General features: G+C 52.8%; 3 protein-coding genes across 3 annotated transcripts; 1 reads left to right on the forward strand and 2 right to left on the reverse strand.

Annotated features, from left to right (window-relative positions):
* Positions 1-1,516: 1,516 nt before the first annotated feature.
* LOC117035403 (uncharacterized) lies at positions 1,517-3,555 on the reverse strand. The gene is given in 4 exon segments (XM_033129279.1): positions 1,517-1,864; positions 1,867-2,233; positions 2,600-2,792; positions 3,084-3,555. Coding segments are annotated over 4 exon segments (1,380 nt in total).
* Positions 3,556-4,363: 808 nt separating this feature from the next.
* LOC117035404 (uncharacterized) lies at positions 4,364-10,233 on the forward strand. Its single transcript, XM_033129280.1, has 4 exons — positions 4,364-4,619; positions 8,888-9,034; positions 9,407-9,535; positions 9,722-10,233. The coding sequence occupies exons 1-4, from the start codon at positions 4,364-4,366 to the stop codon at positions 9,898-9,900; spliced, it is 711 nt and encodes a 236-aa protein (XP_032985171.1). The 3' UTR covers positions 9,901-10,233.
* A 449-nt stretch (positions 10,234-10,682) lies between these two features.
* LOC117035625 (kallikrein-1) lies at positions 10,683-15,278 on the reverse strand. Its single transcript, XM_033129631.1, has 5 exons — positions 15,166-15,278; positions 13,222-13,381; positions 11,667-11,953; positions 11,376-11,518; positions 10,683-10,887 (listed from the first exon to the last, which is right to left on the reverse strand). The coding sequence occupies exons 1-5, from the start codon at positions 15,209-15,211 to the stop codon at positions 10,732-10,734; spliced, it is 792 nt and encodes a 263-aa protein (XP_032985522.1). The 5' UTR covers positions 15,212-15,278; the 3' UTR covers positions 10,683-10,731.
* Between the last annotated feature and the right edge of the window lie 1,257 nt (positions 15,279-16,535).

The following is a 16,535-nucleotide window of genomic DNA, read 5'->3' on the forward strand; positions in this document are numbered from 1 at the left end:
CATAGGAACCATCTCTTTGGGCTGTCACGAGTTACTGAGATTGGCACATTTCCTGGCACACAGTGAGCCGTCGAGAATCGAGATTGGTTATTATCATTATATTGGGTCCTTAATTTAGGGCTTCTGAAGCAGTGGATAAGGAAATCAGTCATTCTGGATATTTTAACTGTATGTTGAAATGACATGAATTAAAAATAAGTTGTGGAAAGGAAAAGACTTTTTTTTTCAGGTAGTGAAGTCCTGCGTAATTTTTACTTTATGTTATTGAAAAATAGGAAAGTGTTTTCCGTTTAATTAAAAGGGAGAATGGGCAGAAAGGATTTTCTTATAGAAAAATGGCCTAGTTTAGATGACATAAAACTGAGGTGTTTTCTACCCTATGTACCTATAGTTAAACAGTCAGGAAGAACTAACAGACAAACTGAGCAAATGTCACTTACTAACAAGGACATAGGAAATCGAGTGGTCTCTCTGCTTGGCCTTAATATCACTCTCCAAGAATTTTCTCTCGACACAACTGAAAGTTGTGGTCAACTACTACAAGAGAACACGATATCCTTCATGTCCAAATTAAAGTGCCCTCCACGGCCTCCTTTTCTAAGAAGTGCGATTTGGCGTGCAAATGGAAAACTGAACCATTCTAATCAGAATAGGTAGATTTTGAGTTGTGTGGGTGGGAGTATGACGATTATCATGGTAAGGACGTGTGCGAAGTTAGCTAGCAGCGAGTACCGGCGTTTTCTAATTCAATCCTCATGACACCTCCACGCGGCAGGAAATTTTACCCCCACCCTATAGATGAGAAAACTGTGGCTCAGAAAGATGAAGTCGCTTGAAGAAAATCACAGAGCCAGTGGGGGTTCGGGACTGGCTCTGTGAGAGGATTCGGGACGGGGCTAGAACTGGAAGTGGAGTTGGGTACCAGGTAGAAGCTGAAGTTTGAGTGCTAAGGATGGAGGTTGGGGTCGAGGCGGGGGATGAGGATGGATTGAAGATTTATGGTAAGAGGGTGGCGTTGGGAACGGATTAGCTTGAGTCTGAGAGTGAGGTTCACGGGTGGTAGGGATGGAGCTGCAGGTGGGGTTGGCATGAGGTCAGATGTGAGAAGAAGATGGGGTTGGAGGTGGATTGGGATTGAGGCTGAGTTTGGCTCACGGTGATACGGTTGGGTTGGATTTGGAGAACGAGGGTTGAGGAGGGTGAGGCCTGGGGTTGAGTTGGGTGCAGAGATTTGTAAAGGGTTTGGGGATGGTTTGGAATTAGAGAGAAGATAGAACTGGAATGGAGGGGGAATGGGGAGGCCATTATGGAAGGAGATGTGGATGAATTTGAGATTTGTTGATGAGAAAGATGGGAGGTGAAGTTGGGGCTGGTTTTGGGGCTGGAGACGGGGTTAGATTGGAAGCTGGTATTTTTGATTGGAATGGTTGGAGATTTGGAGGGAGATTGGATTAGCATTGGGGCTGAAGGTGTGGAATGGGATGGGATTGGAATGTAGTGGGGGGGAGATTGGGCCTCATGACAGGCACTGGGCAAGGCGTGCTTGGCTTCGGGGTTCCTGAAGGAAGGACCTCAGTGCCGTGCCTGTCAAGGTGCTGAGGATGACGTTGGAGAAGTCCAGCATGGGCAGGTTGGAGCTGGAGAAGAAGATGATGTTTAGGAGCATCATGAAAAGGCAGAAGCTGGTGATGCTGGCAAAGAGGAGGAAGGCCCAGGCGAAGTCCAACAAGTCTGGGGGAAGGAAGGACATCGCGTAGGTGAGGATGAACCTGGGGCAGTGAGGACGGTCCTGGGGCAGCGAGGACCATTCTGGGGAAGGGAGGAGGATCCAAGTGTGGTGAGGGCCATCGCGGAGAAGAGAGGACAAACCCCAGGGCAGTCAGGACCGTCCAAGGGAAGGTAGGAAGGGGTCCCTAGGACAGAGGAGAGGTGAATCCCAGGAAAGGTGAGCCTAGGGCAGGCCTTACAAGCGTTCCGGTCGTACTCATATAGGCAGGAGATGTCGCGGCACTGCACAAAGAAGATGGTGTCAATAGGGATGTTCCGGGGGCCAGCAGGGTCTCCAGGGGGTGTCAGTGGCACGTGGAAGTGGATCCAGGGCTGGCCCAGAGAGATGAGACCGATGATCACCATGCCAGCTATGCTCAGCAGGAGGCTCAGCTGGCGGCTGACCTTCTTGGCCTCGTACAGCAGCCGCCAGCCCATGGGCAGCCGCGCATGTCTGCGTCTACACCTGCGGCAGATCACCCACCACCACTGTCAACACTGAGTCCAGCCACCCGGACCAGTCACCCCAGCTCCAGCTGTCAAACCCTGTCCCAATCTAGGCTGCAGACTCTTTTTTATGTCCATCTTCCAGGCCCTGTATCCCCCAGGCCCTGCCACCCCCAAATTTAGTCCCCAGGTGGAGTCACAGGTCCAGCCTCTGTGCCACTCAGGGCCAGCCTTCAGGTCCAGCTTCCAAGCCCTACCACAGCTAGGCCCAGCCTCCACACTTTGACATACCAGCCATGTTTCTGGTCCCTGACCTTTGACAGCTGCCCCTCCCCCAAAATTCTAGCCCAGCATCTGTCCTCTTACCTGGACCCCTGCCTCTCACCTGCTAGAATCGGCTTCCACTGAGCCTGACTGTAAGCTGTCTCCAGTACACACATTGAGTTGGGAGCTGTCCAGAGAGCTTTTGAAATTCTCAGAAGTCCAGATAATTGTTTCAGAGCTTTTCTTACTGGCCTCAGGGCTGTGAGCAATTGCAGAGGGGACACCGACTTTGGCCCGGATTGGTGACTTAAGGCCTTGAATACTTAAGTGGGGACTCCAAGTTTTTGGGCGTTGGTCTTGGAAACTAAAGTGGCCAATAGAGGCAACTGATTCTATATTGATCAGGGGGATGTGAGTAATTAATGGAGGACTTTGGACATTAAAGTGGTGAGTTTTGAAAATTGATGAAACATCTTGAGTATTGAAATGGCAACTGTAGATAGCTGAGGGTGTGTCACTGGCCAAGTGAGTGCTGACGATGGATGGTGTCTCCTCAGGGCTGACCTGGCAGTGGTTGTTAATGGATGATGGTATCTCTTGGATACTGACTGGGTAGCTACTGCTACTGGATGGTGTCTCATGGATACTGACCTGGCGAGTGTGGATAACGGGTGGTTCTTGGATACTGACCCGGGGACTGTGGATAACGGGTGGTTCTTGGATAGTCACCCGGTGACTGTGGATAATGGGTGGTTCTTGGATACTGACCCGGGGACTGTGGATAACGGGTGGTTCTTGGATACTCACCCAGGGACTGTGGATAACGTGTGGTTCTTGGATAGTCACCCGGTGACTGTGGATAATGGGTGGTTCTTGGATACTGACCCGGGGACTGTGGATAACGGGTGGTTCTTGGATACTCACCCGGGGACTGTGGATAATGGATGGAGGGTCTTGGACACTGACCCTGAGCCTGTCGGTAACTGTCAAATAATCTTGAGTCTTCTTTTGAGTGTTGTTTTTGGGATCTTCTGGAAGGAAATCTGACTGAGAGCTCTTGTGGTCAGATGCGGACATCTGGGACGTGTGAGGTACAGGGCAAGGTCAGTCCTCAGATGCACTCAACGGCCTGCCAACTCCCTCAGCCTTTCTTTCCAGCTACCTCTATGGCCACCTGGAAGTACTATAGTCTCTCTCCGGGGTTCAGCTCTGTCTCTTGGGGTCTGGATTTCTCTATCCCTTCTTCAGTGTTTCTCGGTACCCCCTACTGTCCACAGGCAGGCCTCAGGGCTTCAGTCTGGTCTGCAGCTGGGGCCAGGGAAAGGTTCTATGACAGTTAGAGGGGTTCCAGGAAGTTGGGACGTTGGCCATGGACTCATACTCCACACTAGACCTGCGTGAGTGACATGGGGGTTGGGGCTGTGTCCAGGTGGGTTCAGTGTTGGGGCTGCGCAGGGTCAGGATTGAGTCAAGAAGAGGTCATGGCTGGGTCAGAGAGGTGTTAAGACAGAGCCAGGGGGGGAATGGGGGGTAGGGAGCAATTTCAGGATGGAGACAACAGGGTCAGAGAGGGGCCAGAATAGGGTCAGGATTAGGCAGGGCTGAGCCACCAGCATCTCTGAGATCAGTTCTTACAGTTTCTGGAGGACCTGAGATCTGAATTTATAATTTCTTTTTCCTACTTGCCTCATAACCCTACCAGGGCCGTCTCTGAATCCAATTCATCCCTTTATTGCCTTTTCAAGTTCCATGTCTCCTGTCTCCTTTCTCTTTCTCTCTCTCTCCCTCCTTCCCTCCCTCCCCCCCTTTCCCTGAGGCTACAGTCCACGGCTTGAGAAGGATGAGGGAAACAGCAGTTTGAAAGTCCCTACTCCTGAAGGAAAAGATGCAACAGAATGATGCCGGTGGACGCACGTCCCCAGAACTCTATTCTTCCCCAGCGGGCCTGAACTATTCCTGGGAGGAGGACAGAAAGTTCATCCTGCGGGGCTGGTCTCTTGTCTTCAGCATCCTCGCCACCCTGATGGTGCTCAGTGTGGCGGATGGGCGCATGGCCTATGTGCAGGGCTCCTACACTGGCTACATGGGCATCTGGACTGACTGCAGGAGGCACAAGTGCGCCAGCCTGGGCCAAGTCACTGGTCAGTAGGGTCTTGAACAGGCCACGGGGCTCTCTGGAGGGGGGGTCTCTGGAGAGTATCAGAGGCAGGAATCTTTAGGTGTTCTTGGGGGGGATCTTTACAATTCTTGAGAAAGGGTCTCTGGAGGCTTTGGCAAGTGTTCTCCTAGAATCCTGTTTGGCTTATACGGAACTAGGACACTCATATGCATGGCAAGAAGAGCGTGACACTTGAGCGAAAACCAAGCTGCCTCCTGATTATATGACTGAGGATTCTCTCCCGCCCTCTCTCTCTCTTAAAATTTTTTTTCCCCCAGAAAAGGTGGTAAGAGGCTTTCAGCTCTGTGCATTTCCATTGCTTTTCAGTATTGCAGCAAGAGGCAGCCCAGAGCCTGGAGCCAGAGTGCCTGGGTTCGAATACTGGCTCAGCCGCTTGGGAGCTGGGTGATCTTGGGCACATTCCTTCACCTCTCTGTGCCTCAGTTTCCTCATTGGTAAAATGGCAGTGACAATAGTACCCATTCATAGGTTGTCTGAGGGATACGTAAGGTAAAACACATAAAGGAATTAGAACACTGCCTGGCACATATGAAGTGCTGCACCAGGCTTAGCTATTATTAGGACACTTTTGTTTTCAGCCAATGCACCTCCCTTCATTTTAAATCTCAAAGAAACACTTGTGAAATTTCCGGAACACTGTGTAGTCTTATTTTTTTATTTTGAATATCTCTTTCTTTTATACCTCCCAAACTCAAGCTGACTTAAGTAAAACAAACATGTAATTTATGGTTTCAAATTATGGAAAAGTCCAGCAGCATACATCTACCTGGTTGAGGTACAGCTGCTGATCCAGGTGTCACTAGGGATCTGTCTGTCTCTTGCCATCTCTCAGTGAAGTCTTCTGCTCTGTTGGGCCCTCAGGAGAGCTGTGCCCATACGGTGGCAATGGGGCTGTCAGCAGCTCAGCAGCTCCTGGATTCTCTCCTTTCTGTAAACAACATGAGGAAAAGAAAATAAGTTGCCCTCAGAGGTCTCAGGATTAGCTCTGATGGGTTCAGATTTACTTCCCTTGGATTTCTCGCTCCTCCCCAACCAGTTGTTGTGGTCAGGAGGATGTCATGCTGTAATTGGGTCTGGATCACACGCTTTTCTTAAGAGTCAATGGAGGGGTCATTTCTGTCAGAAGCACAAGGACAGAGGGTAGGCAGAGAGTTCCTCTGAATAAAATCAAGTTGCTGTTGCCAGAAGAATGGAAATACATGCTGAAAGAGCAAAGCAACTGTGCACATATTCTCTGCATGTATGAGAAAACAGCTATATGTTTATACACACATATGCATACATATAGAAGTATGTGTATACATTGTTTGTTTATTTAATTATTTCTCATTTAAAAAACACAGATGGGGGCGGCTGGTTGGTTCAGTTGGTTAGAGCGCAGTGCTCATATCACCAAGTTGCCGGTTCGATTTCTCTGCATGGGCCAGTGAGCTGCGCCCTCCACAACTAGATTAAAAGCGACTTGACTTGGAGCTGATGGGTCCTGGAAAAACACACTGTTCCCCAATAAAACTTAAAAAAATAAAAATAAAAAAACACACACGGCAGTATTTCAGTTCTCCTTTTAAAGTTAAGTCACCATTTATTGAATACTAATAAGAATGTACAAAGCTTTATAGTCAGCATAAAGAAATAACATACAGGTTATGAAAGTTTTATTTTTTTAAGGTACAGAAATTCAGAATTTCTATGTAGTTTAGTTTTCCCCCGCTAGCCTCTGTGGCTTTACTGATTGCTTCTCAGCTTCACGAAGTTCTTCTCCCTCTAGATTTTTGGTGACCATTCAATTCTGTTTTTTTTTTTTTTTTTTGGGGGGGGCGGTGTGTAATTTTGGTGGGTGGTATGTAAGCAGCTTTGAATCCTGTGCTTCTTGCCGACCTATGGAAGGACCTGAATCAGTCAGGAGTCTTTCGATCACAAGTGACAGAAACTAACTTGAACTAGCTTGAGTGAAATAATTTATGGGCTCATCTATGTGAAAAAGGGTGGGGTAGCAATGCTTTTAGGCATAGCTGAATTCAGGGGTCCATGTGATAATATTGGACATTATGGTCTGTCTGTTTCTTGGCTACTTGAATTGGCTTTATTCTCAAAGCTCCATGGAGTAGCCATCAGGACCTAGTTAGGAAAAGAAATCATTCTAGATCCTTCAGAGGGAAGTAAACATAGGGAATTGGTTTCATAGGTAACCGAGGAACCAAGTAGGGTATGGTGAGACAAGACAAAGCAGGGATTAGCAACTCAGGAAGCTGCCTACACCCCTAAGCCTGAAGGACAAAGGAAGGAGATGGTATTACCAGAACTCGGAAGCTGAAACCATCAGGAAGGCATAGACTCATGGTGGGATTTGCTTAGAAGTGGTTACAAGCACAGAAGAAATGCAGCTACTGATGAAGACACCAACTGAGGCAGAGAGAGAGGTGGGGATAAATACTCTGGCTTGCCCGCTCCTCCCAGAACCAGTCTTCTGCCAGTACCTCCCAGTAGCCAAACACACCGATAAGCCAGTGAGCAAAGGAGGCTGGGATATGAAGTCCTTGCAATACAGAACAGGGAAAGGTGGGGGATAAACCTGCGAGCAGACAGGCAAATAAGTGGCAGAATGGCTAACAACTTGGGCCTCAAGTCCAGCAGGAAAGAATGCCAAAAGTTGCTGTGTGGCCTGGGTCACATGGATATCCCAAACCAAGCATGGTAGCCAGAGCAACGCCGTGCACTGATTGGCTTATAATTGGGCTGAGAGTGGGGAGTGGGTAGGAGGGTGACATGCATGGTGGGGAGGTAAGCTGCAAACATCTGCTCCTTCTGACCAAACCACAGAGTGGGCTGGTCTCTGGGATGATAAGGGCCAGAGACTTGAGTGTCATCTCAACTCTCTTTCTTTCCTTCTTTTGTCTGCTTTCCCTTTTCGGTTTTACTCTCTCTGATCTCCTGTCCCCCAAGAGGCTGGGTCCAAGGCTCAGGCAGCTCCAGACTCATAATCCTATTAACTAGAGGAGGGAAAGCTCCTCTCTGACAGCTTCAGCAGGAAAAAGTCACAGGGCAGAGCTTGATTAGTTGGCTTTGGTCATGTGCCCGTCCTTGGGCCAATTACCATGGTCTGGGGTATGTGGCACTGTGTTTGGCTCAGCCAGAGTCACATGACTACCTCTGTGGCCTCAGAGGGCAGGGTATATGTCATGAGAAGCCCTCCACCAGGATTTTGTGATTCTGTATATAGAATCTGTATAAAGAATCTGCTATTCTGTATATGGGACTAACCCTTAGCTTGTTGGTTAGATGTTACAGATGTGCAGTTTGCCAGAAACAAAGCAGATGGAGTCTTAGCTCATTTGGCTGCAACAGTCTTGCACTGTTCAAAAGTAGGCAAAGTAGGAAGGGGCTAAGAGGAGGAGATGTAATTCTCAGAAGGAGCTGAAACTGTTGTCACACTGCAGTGTAAATGGGATAAATATCAGGTCTAAAGTGAGTGTGATGACGTCTTTCAGGTATGCTGGTTTTAGAGTATTTGGAAGTTTTTCTTGTGTGTACTCGCACATCTGTGTTTGTGCTCTGGGGGATGTGGGCGGTGATGTGGAGAGTGTCTGTGGGGGGCTCTGGAGTGTGAATGAGGGTGACATTGGCGGAGGTTCTGGGGATGTGGATGGGGTCACTAGGGGACTTTCAGGTGTGAGTGGGAGAGAAGTAGGGTGACTCTGAAGATAACTAAAGTGACTAAAGTGTCTTGGATAACTTTGAGGTGCAATTGGGAGTGTCTTGGAGTGATATTAAGGGTATTAATGTGAGTTGCTAGGGGACACCTTCTGGGAGTGTGAGTAAGGGGATTTTGGGGGTGTCTGTAGGAGCGATTCTAGAAATGGTTGACCTTGAGGATGTGAGTGGGGTGACTGAAGGGTCATCTGTGGGGTGACCTTGGTGGTATGGGTGGTTGATTATGAGGGTGTCTGGGGGATGACTTTGGGGTAAATGGGACAACTTTGAGGGTATGAGTGGGGATGATTTTGAGTTTACAGGTGCCTGGGGGTGACGTGTGAGTGAGAGTGGGAGTTCATTTTGGGGTTTCTAGGAAGTGACTTTGGCAATGGGAGTGCGAGTGACTTTGAGGGTGTCTGTAGTGAAATATTGGGGGGCTCTGTTGGGGATGCTGCATGTCAGTGGGGATGAACTTGGAGGTTGACTTTGAAGAGTGTCTGGGGTTGACTCTGGGGCATTTCCTCCCCTCCCCCCCAGTTCTCATCCATATGAGCATGGGCTTCATGATACTCGCCCTGGCCCTGTGTCTCATCCTCCTCTCCACCATGGGCCTCTCCTTCTGGCCAGTCTTCCGCCGCCTTAACAAGGTTGACCTTGTCTTCAGTTTCCTCAGCTTCGGCATCGGTGAGTGTCGGCTTGGGAAGGGGTGTTCTCCCCACCCCAGCATCTTTCCTCCAGGCTCTCTTTCTGGCTTTGAGGTGTATCTCAGAGTTTCTGTCCTGCTGTCAGCTGGGTCTGTCTTCGAAAGTCTCTGGGGATCTCTGCCCCATTCTTTCTGTGTGCATCTTATTTCTCTTTTTTTCTGTCTTTCTCAGTCAGGGTAAGTCTGCGGGTTAACTTCTGGGTATCTCTCTGTGGTGTGTGTGTGTGTGTGTGTGTGTGTGTGTGTCTGATTGTCATGGAGGGTGAGAGAGGATGTCCTGCCTCTCTTCCTTTTCTGGGGGTCCTGGGTCCCTATTCACCCTCGTGTCTGTCTCTGGTCCCACACAAGCGCAGGGCTCCTGATTGTCCTCAGCCTGACACTCTTTGTAGTCAACTGTGAGACGCTGCAACCGAGGCCGCGGATATCCTACCTGGTGACAACCTACCTGTGCTGGGGCTCTGGTGCCTTGATGCTATGGGCCGGTGAGGGCGGGGCCTTGGGAAGAAGGGGTGGGCCCTCAGTAGGGCAGAGGGCGGAGCCCGGGGGAGAATTCGAGACATGGCCTCAGGCTGGACCCGGCAGACCGGCCGGGAGGTCAGCCTCGAGGGATGGGGCGGGACGTAGGGCGGGGCTCAGAGTCCAACAGCCCACCTACCCCCCACCCGCAGGAGCCCTGAATTACTTAAACCATGCAGGCATGTGGAGCAACAGAACCATCTCCTTGGATTGGCAGGTGAGCTATCGCAGGTGGACCTTGCAGCAGAACTCCCTGAGGAACATGTTCAAACAGCAGTCAGACGCAGACCCCAACCACACCGTGGACCGTTCCAACTCACCCACACCTTAGGGGCACCCCTGGCCAAGCCTCTCTAAGCAATTGTTTCTCAGGACACTGACTGGTAACCGTGGCCGTGTGAGATCCGGCCCCCTTACTGTGGCCTTGGGCCTGAGATTAGACCTTCCTTGAGGCTCCATTCCCTAAGAACAGGCCACACCCTCCGAGGACAGAGGACAAAGCCCCGCCCCTCAAGCTAGGACTCACCCTTTGTGGCTCTGTTCCCTCCCCCTGAGTCTTTACCCTGCCCCCACTCCGGAAGTCCGACACCGCCTCCTCCCCGTTCTTTGCTATGCCCCGCCCTCCCAGTGTGGCTTTTGAGTGTGGCCCCGCCCCCGAGCCTAGCTAGGCCACGCCCCGAAGCCTCACTTCGTCATTGGAACTGCCCCGCCCTGGATGTTAAGTTTTGTCCCGGGGCAACACGACCTCGCCCAGCTTTTGATGTAGCCCCTCCCCAAGGAAGGCGTGACTTGCAACGTTTTTCTGCCTCTTTCTGGTTTCACAGCCACAATAAAATGTGGGCGCCACCCAGCCTCTCAGAGACCCTCCATTGCGTTCTCTCTTCCAGGACAGGGTCTGGCCCAGCGTGTGCGAACCAGTCTTGAGTCCCTGCCTCCCTTCTCTACTTGTTTGCCTATACGGGTCCTGCCCCTTCCTCTCCCCCTGCACATTAGGGCACGCCTCCCGCTGTGAGACTAGGGGGACTGGACAGGCTCCAGCCTGGGCCGGGTCAGGCCCGGATTTCCAGGTGCCCAGTGTCTAGAAGGCCAGATGACACCAGAACTTCACGCGAATATAATGCATATTTGGTTTTACTGGGGGCCAGGGACAGGGCCGGGGCATTCAGGGGTTGGCTGCCATGGTCTCCTTGATCCAGTCCAGGAAGGACATAAGTTTGGTGAAGACGCCTGGCTTATTGGGTCGGGCACACGGGGTGTATCCCCAAGATGTGATTCCTTGAAGCATACCGTCACAGATCAGCGGGCCCCCTGAGTCACCCTACAGCACGAGGGGGAGAGAGTGAGGTTAGTGAGTCCTGGGTTCTGCGTACGGAATCCCAACTCTCAGACCTGGGCTCACAGATGGCAGACTGTGACTCTCCAGCTATGGATAAAGACACAATTGTCTCCGGAGTCCACTCCTAGAGGAAGGTGGGCTTCCAACAGAGGGTCAGTGGCTTGAGTCCTAGCCAATGGGGATGGGATGTTAGGATTCAATTTCTGTGCATGGGGACAGGGTCCACGAGGAAGGTCCCTGCAGAGCGTTCCAGCAGGGAGGAGCAGTGGGATCCATCTGTGGGACCCTCCCACCATCAGGACTCATAGATGTCACCTCTCCCAAGTAGCTTTCTTGCGCTGGACAGTAAATATGTGCTAGAGGGAGTAACAGGTGAAGCGATGATGTGGAGGAGGGAGACAGGGGGTGTAGGAAGGAAAAGGGGCAGAGGGAGGGAGCTGAGGCACTGGGGGGGGGACAGGCTGACTCACCGTACAGGTGTCCTTGCCACCCTCCAAGTTGCCAGCACACAGCATGACGTCTGTCACCTTCTCGGTGTGGGCTTTGGCACATACATCGTTGGGCAGGAGCTTGAGGTCCACACACTGGAGCTCGTCTGGATACTCATCTATAGCTACGGGCCAGGAAGAAACATGGCTGTGCTCCACCCCTCCTGGCGCCTCAGCCCTCCTCCCTCAGCGCCTGGAGCCCAGATCACCATCTCCCTCCTCCCCACACCGAGGTGTCTGGACTCCAGCTTGCATGGTCTGGCCCCACCATACTTGGATCTACTTCCATGTTGCCCCAGCCGGAGGCATAGCAGGTGCTCCCCAGTCGGGGTTCCTGGGTGGGCAGGTCCAGGACTTTCACAGCGTCTGTTATCTGGGCGGGCTCTGCCAGGTGGAGCAGCATGATGTCGTAGCTGTAGTCTTCTTCTGGATGGGTGGTGTGGTTCTTCAGGAGGCTCAAGTTGAATTGAGGGTGTGGGAAGCTCTTACTGACCTGGACGAACTGTGCTGTGTCTTCATTCTCAAACAGGTTGTGGCGACCTAGCCAGATCTGGTAATCACTGGGAGAGAGAGGGACCAAGGGAATGAAGAGAGAGGAGGGGAAAGGGAGAAGGGGCAGGGCAGCATGGGGGCGGGTCCCAAAGGAGAGAAAGAAACAAGGAAGAAACTGAGCACGAAAGGTTTAGAATCATGGAGAAATAGAGACAGTGAGAAAGCAAAAGAATGTGACAGTGGGAAAGGCAGATCCAGAGACAAAGAGAAAGGCGGTGAAAAACAGCTTAAAAAGATACAGGAAATGAGAAAGGCAGAGGGTAGAACAGAGAGATAGTGGGAGCAGAAAGGAGGCAGGATGAGGAGGAGAAAAGACAGAGATAGTGAGAAACAGACAAATGAAAGAGGCGGGAGTGAAAGAACAGAGCAAGGGAGGAGAATGAGAAATAGACAAAGTGGGAAAGGGATGGAAGAAGTAAAGAGAGAGAATGAGAAACAGGCAGAAGAGGCCAGGAGGTGACAGACCGAGACAGAAACCGGAGGGAGGACAAGAAGGGGTGGGGCAGGTGGGGAGGAAGGGCCTGGGAGCAGCTCAGCTGCAGCTGGGGCGGTGGGGCTGGTTCCCCAGCAGGCGGGTGGCCTGGCCCCCAGCCCAAGGTCGGAGTCCGTCTTTCCTCCCCAGCACACTTCCCTCCCTTTTCTCCTCATTCTTTTCCCCCCTGCCTCCGTGGCCCCCACCCAACTCCAGCTGAAACCAGCCCTTTCCTGGGTCCCCCTGGAGTGGATGATTATCCTGCAGGGTGGGGCTGGGCAGCGTGAGAAGCCGCTCCTCACAAAGGTTGGGGATAGTCCCTCTCTTTTCTCTGGGGGTCCCTCTCAGTCCCATCTGGGACGAGGGTGCTCAGTAGTGATGAGGAGAAGGAGTGAGGCAGGGAGCAGAGTGAGAAAGGCAGAGAGATGGAGGGTGAGACCGACCGTGACAGAGACGGCAGCAGAGAGACACAGAGATAGACAGAAACAGGGAGACACACCGAGACATGGAGACAGAGACAAATCAGTCACACAGAGGCACACAACAGAGCCAGTTACCAAGAGACAGACAGGACAGAGGGAGACACAGTAAGACAGAGAGACAGTTACATGGGGAAAGACAGACAGAGGCCCAGGCAGTCATGGCAGGGCTTCCCTGGGGTCGCCCACTCCCAGCTCAGCCTCTCCCCTCGTGACCCTGGACCTCAGGTCCCCCAGGTTCTCTGCCTTAGGACCCCAGCTTCCTCAGAGGTTACCCAAGGGGACAATCCTGGCTGCCCAGTCCTGTGGGAGCACAAACCCTTACTCGCTTATGCAGTGGGCAGCCGTGAGCACCCACTGGGGGTGCACGAGGATGCCCCCACACTGGAATCTGTTGTAGTTGTATAGGGCCGCCTGCCAGGGTTGGGAATGCTTCTCACACTCCCAGCCTCCCACAATCCGGGACTGGATGGGGGTTGCAGCGCCTGTGGAGGGGGTGCTGAGTCAGGATGGGTGGAGGTGGCCATGGGTGGGGGGGGGCGGGGGTGGTGGGGGGGGGGGGGGGGGGGGGGGGGGCGCTGAGCTGTGGACATGCAGGGACATGGGGGCCAAGGATCAGGCCTGGGGGTCTGGGGGGATGGCAAGGGGTGTTGGGGAGGGCTCAGAATTCTCCAGCAGTCGCTGGGACTGTGGGTTGGTGGCTGGTCCTGGGTGGGGAGATGTTATGCTGAGCAGAAGCCGACCCCAGGGATTAGGGTAGGAGACAGCCAGGCAGCGTCTGGATCCGTCACTGGGTGTGGAGGTTGAGATTTTGGGGGTGATTTGGGGTCTAGGACTGGGGGACAGAAAGCTCTGGGTTCTGAGAGGGGAAACCAAGGATAAAGGCCCCAAGGCAGCAGCTCAGAGGCTGGGGAGGAAGGCTTTGGAGAGTTAAAGTGCTTCCAGGCTGAGGAAATGGTTAGGGTCTGCTTGGACTTGCAGGGTTCTAGAAAGGATGTGGATTTTGGGAATCAGGTCTGAGAGGCCAAGAAGAGCACTGGGGGAATTTGGGGTGATTTGGGGGTCTCCGATCGGGGCTGGGAGGACTGGGAGAATTTGGAGTTCCAGGCCAAAGAGTGCAAGAAAAGGTTAAGCTAGGAGAGGGATCCTGTAGGGTTTGGGGTCCTGTGAACCAGGGATGGCATTCTCAGAGGGGCGGGGCTCGGAGACAAAGTTGGAGTCAGGAGGAGGAAGAGACAGGTGACAGTCATTCTGGGGTCAGGTGATTCTATGGGGATGGGGTCACAGTCTGAGGGTACTGAGGGATCTGGGGCCTGTGGGAGTGATGCTGGGACAGGAACATATCAGGGGCCGAGCAGCTGCAGGAACATAGAAGGACAGCCCCGTGTGATGTGTGGTTCTAGAGTCCCATGTTGGGGTACTTGGGGGAGGTAGGGCAGGACAGCTGGGTCGGGATGATGTTTCGGATTCTGGGAGGGGGGTTGTCCCAGAAAACCAGGGCTGTAGAGGAGGGTTACAGGTGGAGGTGGAGAAGCACTGAAGTGTGAGGAAGTATGGAAATTCTACAAGGAAAGGAGCATGTGGTTGGGGGTTTTGGGTTTTCTTCCTGGGGGAGAAGTCTGGAGGTGCAGGATGGGGGTCCCGGGGCAAAGAGTCAGGGAAGGAACAACCCCCATACCAAGATGGGGGACCCACTTGGTCATGGACCAGAAAATCCAGAGGTGTCTGATGGAATTTGGGGGTCCTGGGAGGATTGGGAGGGACCCGATGCCAGGGACTGGAAGACCGAGTTGAGAGCTGACAGCTGGATGGGAAAAGTCTCCAGGGTGTGGTAGGATCTGGGGACCCAGGAGCCAGACCACTGGGCCATAGAGAACTAGGGGGTCGGAGGGGTGATTAGGGTTCCAGGGTCTGGTGGGACTGAGGGGCTCCTTGGAAGAGTTGGAGTCCCCCAAAGAGACAGGAGAAATGGCCCAGAATGTCCCTTTGTAAAGAGACAGGGGGCAGGGGTCTGAGTCGGGAAGAGGAGAAAGTTCTGGGGGTTCTAGGAAGGGAGCAGGGACCTAGTGTGGGAAGGAGGACTGTGGCGAAGGTGACCGCGAGGCAATGCTGGGGGAGGATGGGGGTGGGAGAGACAGGAAAGGCACTGGTCTCCTGGTCTGGGGTGGGCTGTGCGCGGAGGGGAAGGACTTCTGTGATTATGTTGGAGGGGTGAGGGCAGCATGACAGTCAGGGCCCGCTCGCCTCCCACATCTTCCCAGTGTCTTACCAGTCCCTGCCAGGGACAGAGCAAGGCACAGGACCAGGAACCACATGGTGACAGATGTCCAGGGGCAGGCAGGTGGTGAGCTAGGAGCTGGAGAGCCTCCTTGAGGAGCCTTTAAAAGGCCTCACCCCCCGGGGGGCCCCGCCCCTGTCCTGCTGGCACCCAGATTCTGGCCAAGGCCCTGCCCCTGCTGCCTGGGGGCTGGCCACCTCCTCCCCTCCCCCCACCCCGCCCCAGGGTTGTCGACGGGATGGGAGAGCGAGCACCTGTTATTCTGTAGGCCCTCGATTGTGCTGGAAGCATTCCTGGGGCTGAGGCCAGCCAGAGCTGGGCCTGGAGCCCTTGAGGCCTTGCTCTTGGGGACAAAGCCAGTGAGGGGAGTGGGGGAGTCAGTGGGAACAGAAACAGGGAGGTGGAGGAATCACTAACCCCCGATACAAAGCCCCATATCCCTGAACCCCATGTAAGGCCACATACCCCGAGACCCAGTGTACCCTCAAATACCAACTGTGGGGCTCTGACTCTCTTCTCCCTGCACTGCTCTGAGCCAAGATGCTGGCTTCTCAACTTCCAGCTCCCCCCTGAAATACAAGCTTTGGCTTTCAGGATGCCCTGATTCTTGCACTCCCAGACTCTGGATTTAGGTCCCCAAATCGATTGTTCCTCTCCTAATAATCCTGGCACCCATCACAATCCTAGCACCCCAGGTCCAGGAATATGACGTTTCAGTGGTTTCCCTGAATAAGTTCCCTAGCATTTCAAAATCCAATGTCCCCCACACAAGCAATGTTGGGATTACATTACCTCTCCCCCCACTGAGTGTTCCCCAGATCTGGATGCTCAAGGTTTTGTACTCCAAAGTCCCAGGAATCCCGGACTACCTGCCTGCCAAGGTCAAGAACATCCCCTCCACAAATGCCAATCTCCCCTCTGCCAATAGAATATTTAGGTCTCAGGAGTCAGGTTCATGTACTTCAATATTCAGTAACCTTGAAAATCACACTTTCTGGATCTCTGAAGAGAATCAGGAACTAGATTCCTGCAGCCTCAATGGTAAACCCCGTAGGTGATGGTAAACATCTTAGGTTTCTAACATGTTCCCTTGGCTCTTCAGTAAAACCAAAGGAGGGCCGGCCCAGTGGCTCAGGCGGTTAGAGCTCCGTGCTCCTAATTCCGAAGGCTGCCGGTTCGATTCCCACATGGGCCAGTGGGCTCTCAACCACAAGGTTGCCAGTTCGATTCCTCGACTCCCGCAAGGGATGGTGGGCTGCGCCCCCTGCAACTAGCAACTAGCAACGGCAACTGGACCTGGAGCTGAGCTGCACCCTCCACAACTAAGACTGAAAGGACAACTTGAAGCTGAACTAAGATTG

The sequence above is a fragment of the Rhinolophus ferrumequinum genome, chromosome 15, assembly GCF_004115265.2.
Source record: "Rhinolophus ferrumequinum isolate MPI-CBG mRhiFer1 chromosome 15, mRhiFer1_v1.p, whole genome shotgun sequence".
Lineage (NCBI taxonomy): Eukaryota > Metazoa > Chordata > Mammalia > Chiroptera > Rhinolophidae > Rhinolophus > Rhinolophus ferrumequinum.